Genomic DNA, 17,345 nt, shown 5'->3' with positions numbered 1-17,345 from the left:
CGATGCTTTCAGCTGCCCCTTTTCCTGCCGCTCGCTCGCCCGCTCCCCAGGTGGCCGCTCTGCTGCATCCCCATCTCTGCGGCTCTCCGTCCGTCTCTACGGGACTGGGATGCTTCTGGCTTCCCCGGGAAGGTCCCTGTCCCGGTGGCCGTGTCGTTAGGTGGCGCTGAGGGGCCGGCGATGGGGATCGAGAGGGGCTGATTGGCCCGGGCGGCCGTGCTGCCGGCTTCGCGCTGCGGGCAGCTCGGGTCGCTCCCGGGATCGGGTGCCGCTGTTCAGCAGAGTTCATTCCGCGGGTGTTTGCTGCACGGTGTCGCTTTCAGGCTGCCTGCCTGCAGCCCTCCGGCTGCGTTCACCACCAGCAGCACGTGGACCCAACGTCCCGAGCAGCCGGGGAGGAGAAGCGGCTCCAGAGCCGTTTCTGTAGCAGGGAAGGAGCCGCGCAGGCGACGCTGTGAGTGACAGCTGTGTGCTGCTGGAAGCTGAAGTTACAGCTGGGATGAGCTCGGAGATCTTGCTGGCTTTGCTAAGGGGCTGCTTGCTGAAACTGGCCTTCTAAAATGAGCGTCGAGAGCACCCAGAGCACAGGTAATCTAGTCTGGCGTGAGACAAACCAGCTGGGGGCAGGTTGCTGGCCTGGCAGCAGGGAGGTCAGCGGCCGCTTAGAAACCAGCTCACGCCACCAAGGAAGATGTTGGGAAAAAGCCTCTCAGCCATGTGATGAACAGATGAGCCTCAGCCTGGGCTGCACCTTCCCAGCCCTGCAGAGCCGCCGAGTGCTGCACTGAGCCACGCTGGGCGGCCGGCGGGGAACAGATGGCTCCACCAGCTGACCTCAGTGCTTTGGCCCAGCGCAGCTCCCAGCAGCGTTCTGAGCCTCGGGGGGGGGGGGCTCCTCGTCTTCCCACTGCTGTCTCTGGTGGGAGTGGGGCCGAGGTTCCCGTTTCTGGGCTTCCTGACTTCCCTTCCTCTGCACTGAGGGAATGGGTGCCTCTCGGCTCAACCTCCTCCCTTCTCCAAAAGGATTCCGTGTGCATCCTTGCCCCAGAGCTCTCAGAGCGCCCACGTTTCCCCTCCTGCCCTTAAAGACTCAGTGTTCCCACTGCTCTGCACTCCTGTAAGTTTTCTGGGAGCCTGAAGCCAGACAAGGGATGAGATGCCCCGCAGGCACTGTGCCGCTAGAATGCACCCATGCCATTGGACTGAAGCTGCACTGTCCCCATAGCCATGTGGGGCACCTGCACGGGGTGGGAGGATGCGCCCCCACTTGGGGTTCATCTCTGTGGGATTCAGTGCTGTGAGCTTTGTTGATCGTTCTGTCTCTGGGAAGGGCACAGCAGCTGCCCCAGGGCGCTGCTTAGGGACGAGTGAGGCAGGTGTTGGAGGATGAGGGTTGGTTACACCTCAGGAATGAGTGATTTCCTACCTTTCTGGGAAATTTCCACTTCCAGCCTCTGGGGCAGCCCTGCGGGCAGCTGCCACCTGGGAGGAGGAATTATCCCTGTGGTGACAAAGCCCTCCCTATTTATTTCAGCTCCCTTAATTACCAAGTGGAAGGGATGTGTGGCAGCAGAGCGGGCCGTGGTGTGTGCACAGCCCTGTCCCTGCAGCCTTGCTCCCACCTCTGCCGGCTTTGCTTCACTTTCTGTCTTCATTCTGGTTTTGGTGGCCAGGATCAGGGCAGCTCGGTGTGGGTACCAAAGCCCCAGACACCTTTAAAGAGCAGAGCAGTGATCCCATGAAGGTGCTCTTCGCACACATTCCTTTGTTAAATGAGCCCTGGGGTAAAAGGATGAGGTCGGTTCCCAGTTTCAGCAGTGGGTGGGCTCAGACAGCCTTACTTTGGCCACACTTCTAGGGGAGGCTGGCAGGAGCAGGACAGGCACAGAGCTGGGACCAAACCCCCGGCATCCATCCCACGTGCCACCATCAGGGCTCCGGTGTCGGCGCAATGTTGAATGGCAAAGGGATCCACAGCTGTGCTGCTGGGGCTGCTGTGGGGTGCAAGGAGCCTGTGGTATGCATGGAGCAGCTTTGTCCTCCCAGAACAGCCCTCCTGTGTTTCTGCAGCCCTCCCTGCAGGATGTGGCTGTGCACCAGGAGCTGTCAGCGCACGCTGCGGGCAACGAGCAGCAGCAGAGCCTCCTGCAGGGCACGCAGCGGGGGAAGGTAATGGGCAGAGGGGGTGCTGTGGGCTGAGAACCTGCCGGGGTAATGCACAGCAGTGTGGGAGGGAAGGAGAAGAGAGGGGCGGGCAGCTTTGTGCCCTCCCAGCCCAGCAAAAAGAGGGGGAGCGCAGCACACCGAGGTTGGATGGTGCTGAGTGGGGAAATGAGGTTTTCTCTTAGGAGGAAATGTCAACCCATGCCTGGCAGGGCTGAGGGCTTCCTCCCAGGGTGCAGTCGGTGCTTCTGTTCTGCTCTGACCTTTATAACCACCAGGGTGCTTTTCTGGGGGGGAAATGTAAAAAGGATTTGTGTTATTCACGTGTTGAAATAAGGTGGGTTTGATGATTGTGAGACAGTGCCGTATGCTGGGGCTGTTACAGAACCTCAGGGCACAGCCATGGCAGCAGGGTGGGTGCAGGAAAAAAAGTTTATTTTATTTCAATACCTTCAGAGGAGAGAAAAGATGGCTGTCAGGCTGGCATGTGTGGCACTGTAGGCCCATCCCCGCTGCAGGAACCCTCCAGGTGTACCCAGCTGTTCACTGTGCCCGGGTGGGTGTGTGAGCCCACGGAGGGGAAGCAACCCACGGGATGGAGATTGGCGTGGGAACAGGGCTGTTCCTGCGAGAAGGACCAGCCTTCCAGCGAGGCCCAATCCAGCCCTTGGTGGAAGGGTTACTTGCAGACGGGTGCCCTTTCTGCGGTGCTGAAAACAAGGGTGACCCTTGCCTGTTGGGCAGTGGCCTGTTGCTCAGCCTCCCCTCTCCTTTTCCTGGAGCATGAGAGCGGCATCATGTCCATATTGAGCAGAGGGCTGCGCATGCCCCGAGCCCTGCAGAATCCTCACGCCTTGGAGATGTGAGCAAGCTGTCCTGGAGGCAGCAGGGCTGCTGCTCATAAATGGGTTAAAGCGAAGGCCAGGAGGAAAACACAGTTTCCATTTGTTTTGGCATCGCTTGCAAACCCCAGGGCCCCTGGCCTTGGGGAAAGGCACGCAGAGGTCCTGTGCTCACTGCGAGCAGCGGGGCTGGCGTGGGCTGAGACCTCTCTGGAAACGACCTTTCCATGAGACACGTGGATGGGCGCTGGCCTGTGTTTGGTGCTGGGGGAGCGCTTGGTGGCACGGGCTGTGATGGTGCTGCAGGTGGCTGCGGTGCCGGTGCGGGGGGTGACGGCCATCCTGGTGCCACGGGGGTCTCTCGAGGGGGTGGCCGTGTCCCCGGGCCGGGCACCTCCACCTCCAGAGGTGCCACGGGTGCTGCTGAGAGGACCCAGCGCCCAACCTGAGGGCAACGGGACCCCCTGGAGTTCTGCCCGTCTCCCCCTGCCTTTGCCGGGTCTCCCCCCGCTCTCCCCCCGAGCGGCGTGGGGGATCAGCTGATGCCTTAATACGGGCCCTGGCGACAGCTGGAGGCTGCTGCTGCCGGCAGGGGCTGCGCTCCCTGTGCCCCCCTGCGGCGGATGGGGGCCCGGGGCTGCTCCGTGCTGGCTGGGGGGCACCGCGATGGGCAGCAGGACGGTTCCCAGCGGTTAAGCTAGCAAACGGCTGGAAGGTATTTGGGGTGTACGTGTTTGGGGGGGGGGGGGGGCCGGGGGCAGGCTCTGGTTCTTTCTGTGGGTGGGCTGCAGGGGAGCAATGTCCGGGGAGAGGAAGGGGTCCTTGCCGCGGGCTGTGCTACTTTGCTATTTTTTTTTTCATGGGGGAGCTTTGCTGCTTTGGCTCCTCGCGCCCGGAGCACGAATTTGGAGGGGGGACTGCAGCCAAGCGGCGAAGTTGCGGCTCGGCAGAGGGCAGGGGCCGGGAGGACATATGTCTCGTCCTTCTGCCAACCCCTCCTTTTCCTGCCCTCCCTTCCCGTGCCCGCATCTCTGCCTCCATCCCCGATCCCCGGCCGTCCCGACCCGGCTATGGCTACCGGGGAGCCGCGAGCATGAAGCCGGGGGCAGCGGTCCCCTTGGAACACCTGCTGGCATTGACTGAGCTCGGCCCCCCCCGTCCCCGTGCGCACCCACCCCTCTCCCTCCTTCCTCCGCTCCCATCCCTCCCTCCCGCCGCAGCTGCAGCGCTTCCTCGTCCTCCTCCTCCAAGGACGAGTCTGGGACCGACGGCCGGACCCCCCCTCCCCACCCTGCGCCCCCCCCTTCGCCCTGGCACCTCGCACCCCTCGGCCGCAGCGAGGCAGGACCGTGCCCTGGGGCTGCCCCGGGTGGGGGGCGGCAGCGGGAGGAGCCCCCGGGAGCGGAGCGGGGCATGTAGGAGCCGGAGCGGCGCTGCTCCCGTGAGTACCGGGCGGACTGGGGGGGCCGGGCCCCCGACGGGCTCGGCAGGAACTTTTAGCGGTGAGTTGGGGTTTTCTGGGGGGTCTCCTGGAAATTTCACAGCCGCATCTCTCATCATCTCGAAATGGGGATGGGTCTATTTTAGGGGGAAGCGCAAAAATAAGCGCACCTTGCATAACCCGCCGCTCGCTTTTGTTTTCGATTAATCCACATCCGACTTTCTTTTTTTTTTTAAGCTACGTTTTGGTGCGTTTCGGTGTGTGCGGGGCGCGCCGGGCCCTGCCCGCAACTGGTGCTGCGAGGAGGAGGAGGGCGGCGCGGGATGAAGGTTGAAAGGAGACAGCGCTGCGTCTCCGGGCAGCCGGAGGGGACGGTCGGGGCGGTTTTGCCGTTGTCCCCCTTCAGGGGCTCACTAAGGTCCCTGTAGGGCCGCCCCTCACCTGCGCAGCACCAAACGCGTTTCCTGGCCCTATCGGTGCCCCCGCATCCCCCGCGGCTCCGCTTCGCGCTGTCCTTCCCGGCCCCTTCCCGCTCGCTGTGGTTCTCGGGCTCTGATGCTCTTTTTGAGATAAGGTTTCTCTTTCTCCAGAAGGATTTTTGCAATTAGGGATTTTTTTCCTCCCCTCCCCGAGGTCACAGCATCCGCACGGTTCCCCCCCCCCCCCTTCCTCCCCGCTAGGCTCCGGATGCTAGCGGGGAGGAAGGGACGGATAGAAGCAAAAAGAGTCTTAAAGCGAGAAGTGAACTTTCCCTGTTGCATTAAAATAACATTCCGGGAGGTGGAGGAAGACGAGGGCTCGGAGCACGCCTGGAACGGATTTCTGTGAGCCCTGAGTTGGTGCTGCCCCATCCCTCGCTCCCACATCAGCCCTTCTGTCTGCAGTCAGCGTGGGGTCCCCCGGTCCGTGGGCTCTGCCCTGTGCCACCACCCCTGTGGAGCTGCTGGGCTCAGCCTGGTCCCCGGCCCCCTGCTGCTGTTTGGTGCCTTCTCCCTCAGATCCCGTTTTCCCACCCCCTACGAGGCGCAGGCTGATGCTGCGCTTTGCCAGCCGTGCCCAGGCGGCTCCTTGTGCTCTGCATCCCAATCCCGGCCATTTTGGCATCCTCAGGGCTGCACCAGCTGCTCTGGCACCAGAAACGATGCTACAACCCCAATCCTACAGGTAATCCCTGAGCCAACCCCGCTGTCCCCCCCAGGCCCAACCTCGCACCCCCTCCTCTGCACCATCTCAGCGGCACTGCTGGGTTTGTTCTGTTGGTCTGAGCGGTGGCTGAGCAGCTCTGGGCCGTGCCCACCTCCTCGCTCTGCAGCTGTCACCGTGCTGTGGGGACAGAGCCAGGCAATGCTGCTCGACGTCGATCCCGTTTGCCCAAATCCGCCCCCCGTTGCGATATAGGTTGGGGATTTTGGATGGCAGTTGCAGCCCGACACGAGCAGCCCCTTTGGAAGCGGCGCTTGGCTTTTGGAGAGGGCTATGCTGCTGTGTGTGGACTGATGGCTGCTGGGGTTCTCCGGAGCTCAGTGCAGAACCACACTGGGATGGGGTTTGGCCGTCCCGTGCCGGCGCTGTGGGCGACGCGCGTGGCACGTGGCTGATGGAGCAAATCTCAGCTGCAGTGAAGGCCTGGGGTGTATTTCAGTGTCCTTGAGGAGCCATCAGACAGACAGAACTGCCGGGAGAGCGGCTCTGTTTGTTTTGGGTGGTGCGTTGCTCCCCTTCCTCCCTGCTCGGGTAGCTGGTGCCGGATTCCCAATGAATTATTTATCGTGGGACTAAAAATACCCGGGGATTGCGGCGAGGAGCGGCAGTGCGGGCCGGGCTGTGCCGTGGTGTGGGACACCATCAGTGTGAGTCACCGGGGGCTGTGCCTCACCTTGGCATTGTGGCTGCTGCAGGGGGCACGGATGTGGGAAGGGGTTGTGAGGCCGTTCGACAGCTCAACCCTGGCTGTGACACCAGGTGCGTGGAGAGGCACTAATTTGGGTTATTTCACATATTTTCAGCCCGAAACTCTGGCAGTGCTTTTCACCAAGTGGCCTTGTGCCGTGTCACAGGACAGAGGGGTCCCTGGGGCAGCCCCAGCACAGACCCCAAACTTTCTCTCTCTATGCCAAGGATGCGTTAAGCAACAGCAGCTTTTAATTGCGGGTGACATTTCCAAGCGCCGGCTGGCAGCTGGCATCTTGCTGCATGCAGTGCCACCATGGCTGGCATGTGGCTGATGGCCCTGGGGCTTCAAGGCTGGGGTTGGTGTTCCAGGCTGCAAAGGGCCCACCAGCCCTGCAAGGAAACCTTCATTTTCCTCCATTCTTTAGGAACTGCTGGGTACTTGAGCTGGGTACCATGCAGCTAAAGCTGGTAAGCAGCTTATGGGGCTTTTGGGGGTTTTCCTTCCAGGCAGCAGCAGGAGCTGAGGGGCTCTTCTGTCCCATCACATCCTGACCCCACTGGCTCTGTGAGGGATCCACACTGCACTGCAGAGGGTGCTCAGGGGAATGCGAGGTTTCAGCCTGTAAATATTTCAGGTGACTGTCAGCGTGGAGAGAGCCATGAGGGAGCATCCAGCTCCTCCCAGCGCCTCCTGCTGCTGTCCCTGTCCCTGCCCAGAGGCAGTGAGGAGCATCCTAATGTGGCTCAGATGGGAAGGAGGGCAAAGTGGCAGCGAAATGGTGATGGGGTTGTGGAGGGAAGGAGGAACAGGTTGGGGAAGGTTTGTGGCTCTTGGGGATGAGGGTAAGGAATGTGGCACTGGGAGACAGCACCCTGTACTCCCAAAGGGGCTGAGCTGGAGGGCACAGGCCTACGGTCATCCCCGCCCCGCATCCAGCCTCCAAGGGAGGAGAGTCCCCCTTTTGCTGGGGTCACCCAGTGCTGGGGTGGTGCATGGGGCAGTGTTCCCAAATGGATGGGTGTGAAGGGCTGTGTCCATCCTCGCAGGGACACGGCGGTGGACATGGGCAGAGCGCCGGCGCGCACTCTGCTGCTGTCGTTGGTGCTGGGCTGCTCAGCTGCCTTCACCGATGTGCTGCTGCCCGGCCCTGCAGAGCCAGTGGTCAACGTGGCCGTGGTGTTTGGGGGCACGTCCTACCCGCTGCACATCCGCTCCCGCCTGAGTCCCCAGAGCTTCCTGGACATGCCCCTGGAGATCCACCCCATCACCGTTGTTGTCAACAACACCAACCCCAGCACCCTCCTCACCCACATCTGCGACGTGCTGGCCAGCCACAAGATCCACGGCATTGTCTTCGAGGACAACGTTGGCACGGAAGCGGTGGCCCAGATCCTTGACTTCATCTCCTCTCAGACCCAGGTCCCCATCATCAGTATCAGCGGGGGCTCTGCGGTGGTCCTCAGCCCCAAGGTGAGGCTTTGGCTGCCTGTTATTTGGGGTCTGGGATTGGCATCTGGTGTTTATTGGCTGGGGCAGTGGGGCTTTCCTTGGGTGTGCAGGCAGGATTTGGTCTCTCCTCCCATACTGGCTCCCAGGGATCCCGGTGCTGGCTGTATGGATGGCACCACCTCCTCCTGCTCAAAGAGAGCAGAGGCAAACATCTGGAAGGCTCCCCCAGATGCTTGGGGCAGTGCAGTTTTAGGCTTAATCCTAACGCCAAGCTCCTTGAGCTCCCCATGGCTGGGTGGCAGCAGGTGAGGTGGCCTTGGCTGTCCTGCAGCTGGTGTATCCATAGGGTGGCACAGGGGCAGCCCCCACTGCCCAGACCCCTCTGGGAGCATCGGGAAAAAAACCCGAAGGTGGAGGCAGTCTGCATGGTGAGGCCCTGCTGCCTGCTTACGACCTTCTGAAAATGCCATTCGCTGCATCATTTAAGACAGAATCAAATCAATTAAGATTTGCTAATGAGAGGCCAGATGGCCGGGGAGGTGGGGCAGGCGATGGAGCCGGCAGCAGGTAGCGGTGCAGGAGCTGCTCCCAGCACCATGCAGGAAGCGACCGGTCCTCTGTCAGCACTGCTGCGTGGGTTTTGGTCAACGAGGTGAGAGACCTCAACCCTGTGCCATGGGATGCCCACGGCTCTGCAGAAACTATGGGGCTGAACCCGTAGGGTTGGGTGTCTCCAGACCACAGACCGCAGCAGCTCGTAGTGTGTTGGTGGTTTCCCAGTCAGCTGCAGGGATGCGGGGAGCCCCGTGCCATGGGGACAACCAGCCCCTGAGCCCTGCTTCCCCCACAGGAGCCCAGCTCAGCCTTCCTGCAGCTGGGCGTCTCCATCGAGCAGCAGATCCAGGTGATCTTCAAGGTGCTGGAGGAATACGACTGGAGCTCCTTTGCCGTCATCACCAGCCTCTACCCGGGCTACAACATCTTCCTGGAGCTCATTCGCTCCTTCACTGATGCCAGCTACTTCGGCTGGGAGCTGCAGGATGTGCTCACCTTCGAGATGAGCCAGGAGCGGAGCAGCTCCAGGACGCAGCGGCTCCTGCGGCAGCTTGATGCCCAAGTGCTCCTGGTCTACTGCTCACGGGACGAGGCTGAGTTCCTCTTTGAGATGGCTGGACAAGCCGGGCTGGTGGGGCCGGGCTACATCTGGATCGTGCCCAGCCTCACGGTGGGCAACATGGAGCTGCCGCCCACCTCCTTCCCTGTCGGCCTCATCAGCGTGGTGACAGAGAGCTGGAAGCTGAGTCTGCGGCAGAAGGTGCGGGACGGGGTGGCCATCATTGCCATGGGGGCAGCCAGCTTCTTCCGAGCCCACGGCTTCCTCCCAGATGTGGGACGGGACTGTTGGGCGCCCGCTGCTGCTGCCAACGCCAGCTTCTACCGGTGAGGTCTGGGGAGCCGCTGGCGTGCATTGCGTTGGGGAATGGGGAAATGGAGGAGGGGTGCAGGGAGAGGATGCTTGCAGCTGGAGCCTCTTGGCTTGGCTTCTTCTCAAGCATTTTGGAAAGTCTCTTGCCTTGTCCATGGGGGACCTAGGAGGGGATTTACAACTCTTTGAGGGTTTCTTCGTGCTGCAAATGCTGCATCTCGGTGCTGCTGTGGCAGCATCTGTGCTTCTGCCCATCCTCACCTGCAGCGGTCCATCCTCAGCACCTTGTTGCAAGGAGGGCTGCCTTGGCTCCCTGCTGCACAGGGGCTAAGTTGGGGCTCCTCTTCCCATCCTGCGTCTCTCTGGGGACCTGGGACCCTGGCTGGAGGCAGGGCAGCTGGGCACACGCAGGGCTTGCGCTCACTGAATGCTGTGCCCCCCAGGCACCTCCTCAACGTGACGTGGGAGCACAGGGACTTCTCCTTCAACGAGGGCGGTTACCTGGTCAGGCCCACCATGGTGGTGATCTCGCTCAACCAACACCGGCTCTGGGAGATGGTAGGAGCCCCGGGGGCAGCATGAGCCACGCGAGCCCTACGGCTGACACCAACACGTTGGTGTTGTCCCTGCCAACTTGGGACCCTGCGGGGCCCCCATGCACGCCAGCAGCACCCTTGGCTTTGTGGCTGTGGCATTTCCCCCCCACAGTTGCATCTCCCTCATCCTCAGTCCTGCCTGTGCAGCACTGCACACCTCAGTGTGCACTTCCCCACCCTACAGCTGCTTCATCCCTTGCTCCTCTGCCAGCCCCACTCCAGGCTGTGCCTGATGCTTCTGGCCACGCAGGCACAGACCTGAAATAAGCCATCTGGAGGTGCTTTCTCCAGTTTAAAAGCATTTCGAGTGAAAAATGGCTACCTCTGTGCACACAGCCCCGGGAAGAGAGAAAACCTCAGCCTGTCATCACTGGGGGAAAGCATGCATGCGTGTGTGGGTGGTGGGAGCGGGGCAGCGCCCACTGCGCTGATTGCAGCCCAACGGCGCTCTGGGTCCCCCGTACAGCGGTGACGGTGCGCTCTCCTCCCTGGGGGCAGGTGGGGAAGTGGGAGCACGGCATCATCCACATGAAGTACCCGGTGTGGCCCCGCTACGGCTCCTTCCTGCAGCCCGTGGTGGACAACCGGCACCTGACAGTGGCCACGCTGGAGGAGCGGCCCTTCGTCATCGTGGAGAACACCGACCCCAGCACCGGCGTCTGCGTGCGCAACACCGTGCCCTGCCGCAAGCAGACCAACGCCTCGGCCAGGTGAGCAGCACTGCGCCCTGTGTGCCCCAGGCACAGCTGGGAGCTGCTGAGATGGGGCTGCAGACAGAGCAGGAGAGGTCCGTGCAGCCTGCTGGCTGGAGCGGTGCTGGGAAAGGCTCAGCCCTCATCCACTGGGGCTTTGGGAGCCCATCGGCGGGTCCTTCTGCTTCGCTTTCCCTTTTCCCTTTAGTTTCCTTTCCCCCTTCTCCCCTTTTTCCCACTCCCCTTTCCCTTCCCATCCCTCCAGCTCTCCGCAGAGGACAAAGCCCACCTCACTCACACTGCTGGCGTGCACACAGTGTTGAGCACAGGAGCAGCTCAGGGCTGTGCCTACTCTGCAGAACCCTGACCCATTTTTCTTGGCGCGGTCTCAGCAGTGATGGCCTCGCAGACCCCTACACCAAGCTGTGCTGCAAAGGCTTCTGCATCGACATCCTGAAGAAGTTGGCCAAGACGGTGAAGTTCTCCTACGACCTCTACCTGGTGACCAATGGCAAGCACGGCAAGATCGTGCGCGGGGTGTGGAACGGCATGATTGGTGAGGTAGGGCCTGGCAGCTGTCCTGCCTTGGGTGGGGAATGAGGAGGAACGGCTCCCAAAGAGTGGTGGCGCAGTGGGGAGCAGGGAAGCCCCCCGGGGACGTTCAGAACCGCAGGGATGTGGCACTGAGGGATGTGGGCAGTGGGGGTGGATTTGGTGACCCGAGTGGGATTTCCAACCTCTGGTTCTGTGATCCCTACAGGAAGGGCTGAGGGAGGTGGGGTCGTCTGGCCTGGAGAAGAGGAGGTTGCAGGGAGACCTCACTGCTTTCCGTGCTTAAAGGGAGCTTATAAAAAAGATGGAGAGTGACATTCTGTGCTTTTAGGTGGTCTGACGGTGACAGGGCAAGGGGGAAATGTTTTAAACTAACGGAAGATTTAGATTAGATGTTAGGAGGAAATTCTTTACTAGGAAGGCAGCAAGGTGCCCCATCCCTGGATGTGCCCAAGGCTGTGGATTGGCCAAGGGCCACCTGAGCTGGGAGGCAGCACACAGCAGGGGTGGCGCTGTGAGCTGTGAGGTCCCTCCCAACACAACCATTCCATGGTTCTGTGACCCGGTGCCTTTGGCTCTCCTCCTCTTCCTCTGCCTGTCCTGAGGCCACCCGCCCTCCCCAGGTGTATTACAAGCGTGCAGACATGGCCATCGGATCCCTCACCATCAATGAGGAGCGCTCCGAGATCGTGGACTTCTCTGTGCCCTTCGTGGAGACTGGAATCAGTGTGATGGTGGCCAGGAGCAACGGCACTGTCTCACCCTCTGCCTTCCTGGGTGAGTGCGGGTGGGCTCAGCCCAGTCTGCAAGAGCAGGTTGGAAATAGCGCTTGGTTTTAATAACGTAAAAAAAATCCAGTTTGCAATTCACCGGGGAAGGAGGCTGAGCCGCCGCCATCAGGGCTGTCTCCTCCCTAAGTAATCCCATTATTATTGTTTTTACCTCATCGTATTTTGCATGAGGGATGGAGGTGTGGGGTCACCTTCACCAGCTCCATGGCCCTGGGATGCACAGGGCAGCCTGTCCTGCTCAGCAGGGCCGGGGCCGCATCCCGCGGTGCCACCGCCGCACCTCCCTGCTGATGAGCCCCATCCCTGCCGGGGGCGATTTGCACAGAAAAGAGTCTTGCTGTCATGGCCAGGGCCGCCACCAGGAGCGACTTGCGACCGCATGGGAAACGTGAAGGGATTTGGGGTGTCAGGCTGATCTGACGGATCCCTCTCGCCTTGCAGAGCCCTACAGCCCAGCCGTGTGGGTGATGATGTTTGTGATGTGTCTGACCGTGGTGGCCGTCACTGTCTTTGTGTTCGAGTATTTCAGCCCTGTTGGTTACAACCAGAACCTCACCAGTGGCAAAAGTGAGTGGGTAGAGGTGGGAGCTGGGAGGGGACACAGCCTCTGCTGACACCTGTCCTTCTGCCCCGTCCCCCCCAGGGCCGGGCGGCCCCACCTTCACCATCGGCAAGTCGGTGTGGCTGCTGTGGGCTCTGGTCTTCAACAATTCCGTGCCCATCGAGAACCCCAAGGGCACCACCAGCAAGATCATGGTGCTCATCTGGGCCTTCTTCGCCGTCATCTTCCTCGCCAGCTACACCGCCAACCTGGCGGCCTTCATGATCCAGGAGCAGTACATCGACACCGTGTCAGGGCTGAGCGACAGGAAGGTGAGGTGCAGGTTGGGCTCTTCTCCCCCCCGTCCAAAATTAAGGTTATCCATGTGGGGAGCCCTTGAGGGGCTGCATGGCTGCACGTGCATGGGAGGACAGAGAGTTGGCTGGGGGAGATGCTGGGGACACAGCAGGGATGTGGCCTCCCCATGACGCTGCCACCCGGGGCTCCCTGCTGCAGTTCCAGAGGCCGCAGGAGCAATACCCCCCGTTCCGCTTCGGCACCGTCCCCAACGGCAGCACCGAGAGGAACATCCGCAGCAACTACCCCGACATGCACACCCACATGGTGAAGTACAACCAGCGCTCTGTGGAGGATGCCCTCACCAGCCTCAAGATGGGGTATGGTTCTCCTGGACAGGGTGTGGGGCCCCAAAATGAAGTACGGCCCTATATGACTCCTTGAGACGGGATCCAGTGCTCCCCAGGTGGGGTATGGATTCCTCGGCTGGGGTGCAGCCCCCTCAAGTGAGCTGCAGCTCCCCAGTTCGAGCACAGCTCACCTGGAGGGTACTTTGGGGTGGTATGGTGGTGGGCTTTCCTAGTTGGGTTAGAGCTTCCTACAGCTGCCCCGGGTGGGACGCATGCCCCCCAGATTGGGTTCCTCTCCCCTGGATGTGGTTGTGACTCTCCAAGATGAGGCTGAGATCCTCCAAAGGGTATCGCCCTGGGATGCGGCCAACTGAAAGGGGCACAGCTCCCCAGAAAGGGATCTGTCCCCAGCCCGAGGAGCCCCCCCTCACCCAGCCCTCTCGGTGGTGGGCAGGAAGCTGGATGCCTTCATCTACGATGCGGCGGTGCTCAACTACATGGCGGGCAAAGACGAGGGCTGCAAGCTGGTGACCATTGGCAGCGGGAAGGTGTTTGCCACCACGGGCTACGGCATCGCCCTGCAGAAGGACTCACGCTGGAAGCGGGCCATTGACCTGGCCCTGCTGCAATTCCTGGGAGATGGTGCGTGCCCAGAGCCCCTGATCCATGGATCATCGTAGGGTAGCCTTAAGGGGTCCTTGGGGAAGTCGTGCTGCTCCTTCAAGGTGATGTTCAAGCCCATCAACACCTCTCCAGCCACAGGATGGGGTTATTCCCAATCTGGTCTCTGCTCTTCTTGAGGGCTGCAAAATCCCATATGCAAAATCTGAGAAAATTTCAGAGGAGGCCATGTGCAAGATCTGAGGGCCGGGGGGTAGAGCTGGGAATAGGAGATAGGTTGGGAGGGATGAGGTGGGAGAGGGCCTGGAGATGGATGAGCAACACGAGGGATGCTCAGTGGTGAGGGCTGAGCCAGTGATCTTTAAGGTCCCACCCAACCCAATCCACACTAATTCTATCATAGCAGCTCTGGGGTCTGGATGGATTTTATCCTCTTCCACCAGCATGGTGGGGTCAGGGCAGGCAGGGGCTGTGCTAGGGGGAGTGGTGCCCATGGTAGGCTTTTACCCCATCCCTGTGTGTGCCTGGTCCCAGGTGAGACCCAAAAGCTGGAGACGGTGTGGCTGTCGGGGATCTGTCAGAACGAGAAGAATGAAGTGATGAGCAGCAAGCTGGATATTGACAACATGGCTGGAGTCTTCTACATGCTGCTGGTGGCCATGGGGCTCAGCCTGCTGGTCTTCGCCTGGGAGCACCTCGTCTACTGGAAGCTGCGGCACAGCGTTCCCAAGTCCCACAAGTTCGACTTCCTCCTGGCCATCAGCAGGGTCTGTGCCGCGCCGCGGGGCGCCGGGAGGGGACAGCCTTGGGCACCGGTCGCTGCTGGCTTTGTGTGGCGGGGGAGTTGCCGGGGGACAGGAACTGCCCCGCGGTGGGGATGGGGCTTTGTGGGGCCAAATTGAGCTTGCAATTGATCGAGGCCAACTCCTGGCTCTTCCCACCCCTCCTGCAGCGTCGGCTCACGGTGGGGCCGTATGCAGTTCTGTGTATGCGGTTCTGCTGACGGCGCGGTCTCCCCGCTGTCTCCGCAGGGCATTTACAGCTGCTTCAGCGGGGTGCAGACCCTGGGCAGCCCCGGGCGGGCGCCCACGCCCGACGTGACGGCGAGCTCAGCCCAAGCCAACGTGCTGAAGATGCTGCAGGCGGCCAAGGACATGGTGTCGACGGCCAGCGTGGGCGGCTCGCTGGAGCACGCCACGCGAACCATCGAGGACTGGAGCAGCCGCAGCGAGCACCTCCAGACCACCTTCTCGCTCAGGACGCCGCAGCTCGTGGTGCAGAACAGCACCGGCACGCATCGGGGTCCCTCCTGCGGCCCCCCGCACCCCGAGAGGCTGCGCAGAGTCTACGCGCCCAAAGGGCCGCCCCGGGAGCTGCCTCTGCCCATCCCCGTGGACTCCCGGGAGGAGAGATGGAGAGGGCCGAGCGAGCGCACCGCCCGCGTCCTTCACCCCGTGAAGCTTCAGGGCGGCGGTGCGGCGGACAGAGCCCTCCCGGGGCCCTTCCCGCACCTCCCGGCGAAGGCGGCGCCGGACGGGGATTTCGAGGAGCACGCGCTGATGGGGAACCATATCGGCGCTCCGACGCCTCCCAGGGAGCTCCCGCCGCCGGACATCTACCGGGAGCACAAGCGGGCGGAGCGGCCGCCCACCGTCCCACTGCTCTGCGGCGACGGGGCGGGGACGGCGCCGCGTCCGCTCCCGGCGTCGAGAAGGGAGGCGGGGAACGCGTCCCTTCCCCTCGCCTGCGCCCGCGGCTCCTTCCCCAAAGCCGCCAGGACTTGCAGAGCCGCGGCAGAGCGGGAGCAGCCGAGCCGGCGGGCGAGCGCGGACCGAGCGTCGCGGGAGCGGGGAGAGAAGCGTCGCGGTGCGGGGCTGCGGCGGTGCGGGGCGCGCCCACCCGCTGCCCGCGGCGACGTCCCCGACCTCTTCCCCGAAGCCGAGGCCGCCCACGGCTGCGGTCCGCGCTGCCCCGAGGCCGCCGGGCGGCTGGCCGGGCCGGGCCGGGCGCCGGGCTCCCCTCTGGCCCGGCTGCCGTCCTACCGGGAAGCGTGCCGGCAGAAGCCCCGCGGCACCGCATGCGCGCCCTATGCCTGCGCGGACTCCTTCGCCCACCCGCCCCTCTGCCTGGGCCGTTCGTCCCGCGAGCACCCCGAGGTGCCGGGGGGCAGCCGGGGGCCGGGGCGCTGGGACGGAGCCCACAGAGACTGGGGACGGCGGGGGGAGCCGGGCTGGCCGCGCGCGGTGGGCGCGGAGTGGTTGGCGGCCCGTGGGGTGACGAGTCCCTGTGCCGGCGGGTCCTGGCGGCGGGTCTCCAGCCTGGAGTCCGAGGTCTGATGGGGGCACGGGCGGCTCCGAGAGATGTGCTGCTCCCTGCTCGCCTCCGGCCTGGGTGGAGAGAAGCCACGAGCCCTTCGCCCTGCTTCCCTCCTGGAGCGTCCTCCATCGCCGACAGTGGGATGCGCCAAACCAGGTCTGCTCACTTTGGAGGCCAAAGGAGCCTCCTCGAGGCTGGACTGGGCTCTCCCCACAGGCAGGGCTGGCTGGGGACGTGGGGACACTGAACTCATTGTCACCATGTTTCTGTCTTGGTTTCATCAAGGGACTCCAAGCGTCCCGTCCAGGTCATTAAAGAGACGTTTTGAACTGGCTGGGGACCCTTCTTCCAGTGCTGCTGCTGAGCCCCTTGCTGCCCTTGGCTTTGTCCCCTCAGCTGCAGCGATGTCCGTGGCCCTGAGCCCCATCCCTGCTCACGTCCCTGTGCCTGGCTGCCCCGGTGTGATGAGCCGAGAGCGAGATGGGAGAGCAAATGCAGTGCAGGATGTGGGGGAAACAGACGGAGCTCAGTGCAACCTGCTGGCAGCAGCTCGTCTGGTGTGTGGGAACTGCTGAGTCACAGCCTGAAGCACTGATTGAGCGCCTGGAAGAAGAGACCTGCTCAGTCCTGAGCACAGGTGGAGGCGATTCACCTGTGTGCTGGAAGGGGTGGAGCTGCACCTCTCAGTCCTCATTTAAGGGCTGCCTGCCACTGGGGAAGGGTCTCTTGCTGCAGATCCCTCTTCTGTGCAGTTTTTCTGTGAGCCTGTATCTTCGGAGATGGGTGAGCGTTTTCCTTTTTGTAACGCCTTGCTGTGCTGGTCCTGCTGCTGTTATGCTGTGCCATCGCCCCACAGCCCTCCTGGGCTCGTAGTCCCTTTCCTGTCCCAGCTCAAGGCTGGGTTGGCACCATGGGGAGAGCAGCAAAGCCCTGGGGAGAGCTGGACACTCACTACCCAAGGACAAACATGCTGGCACGGCCTGTCCATCCATCCATCTGTTTGTCCATCCATCCATCTGGCCTGGGTTACGTCCAGCCACTGTCTCTGCATCCGCCCCCAGCCTGGCTGCCATCACGTGCCAGTGTTTTAATTCCCGTGACTTATTTATCATCGCAATTGTCACTTAATTGCTTTGGCAGCCCCTCCGAGGGCCTCCTGGAGAGGGAGAGCAGTGGCGATGGAGAGTGGAAGGGATGGAGAAATGAACCCATGGTGCTGGATGGAGGGGTGGGGAGCGAGCTGGGCTGGCTGCAAGGGGCAGCTCTGGCTGATGGGTGCCCATGGGGACAGGCTGTCACCGCCGGTGTCCTGGGAAGTTTTCCCCACACTGTGGCTTTGTGGCCCAAAGACACCATGGCACGCGTGGTGTGGTA

General features: G+C 62.3%; 1 protein-coding gene across 3 annotated transcripts; it reads left to right on the top strand.

Annotated features, from left to right (window-relative positions):
- Nucleotides 1-539: 539 nt before the first annotated feature.
- Nucleotides 540-16,468, top strand: GRIN2C (glutamate ionotropic receptor NMDA type subunit 2C). 3 transcript variants are annotated; one of them, XM_042865287.1, is made up of 13 exons: nt 540-588; nt 7,387-7,810; nt 8,640-9,229; nt 9,659-9,773; nt 10,310-10,521; nt 10,896-11,064; nt 11,679-11,832; nt 12,288-12,413; nt 12,490-12,719; nt 12,904-13,064; nt 13,489-13,676; nt 14,190-14,422; nt 14,687-16,468. In XM_042865287.1, exons 2-13 carry the CDS (start codon nt 7,403-7,405, stop codon nt 15,989-15,991), a joined length of 3,891 nt encoding a protein of 1,296 aa, XP_042721221.1. In that variant the 5' UTR covers nt 540-588; nt 7,387-7,402; the 3' UTR covers nt 15,992-16,468. The 3 variants fall into 3 exon arrangements, with proteins under 3 accessions (XP_042721221.1, XP_042721220.1, XP_042721219.1); XM_042865286.1 differs by lacking the exon at nt 540-588 and having other exon boundaries at nt 5,157-7,810; nt 10,899-11,064; XM_042865285.1 differs by lacking the exon at nt 540-588 and having other exon boundaries at nt 5,157-7,810.
- The last annotated feature ends 877 nt before the right edge of the window (nt 16,469-17,345 follow it).

The sequence above is a fragment of the Lagopus leucura genome, unplaced genomic scaffold, assembly GCF_019238085.1.
Source record: "Lagopus leucura isolate 7727_CA_CO unplaced genomic scaffold, USGS_WTPT01 Super-Scaffold_797, whole genome shotgun sequence".
Classification (NCBI taxonomy): Eukaryota; Metazoa; Chordata; class Aves; order Galliformes; family Phasianidae; genus Lagopus; species Lagopus leucura.
This window is presented reverse-complemented; position numbering and strand designations above follow the sequence as displayed.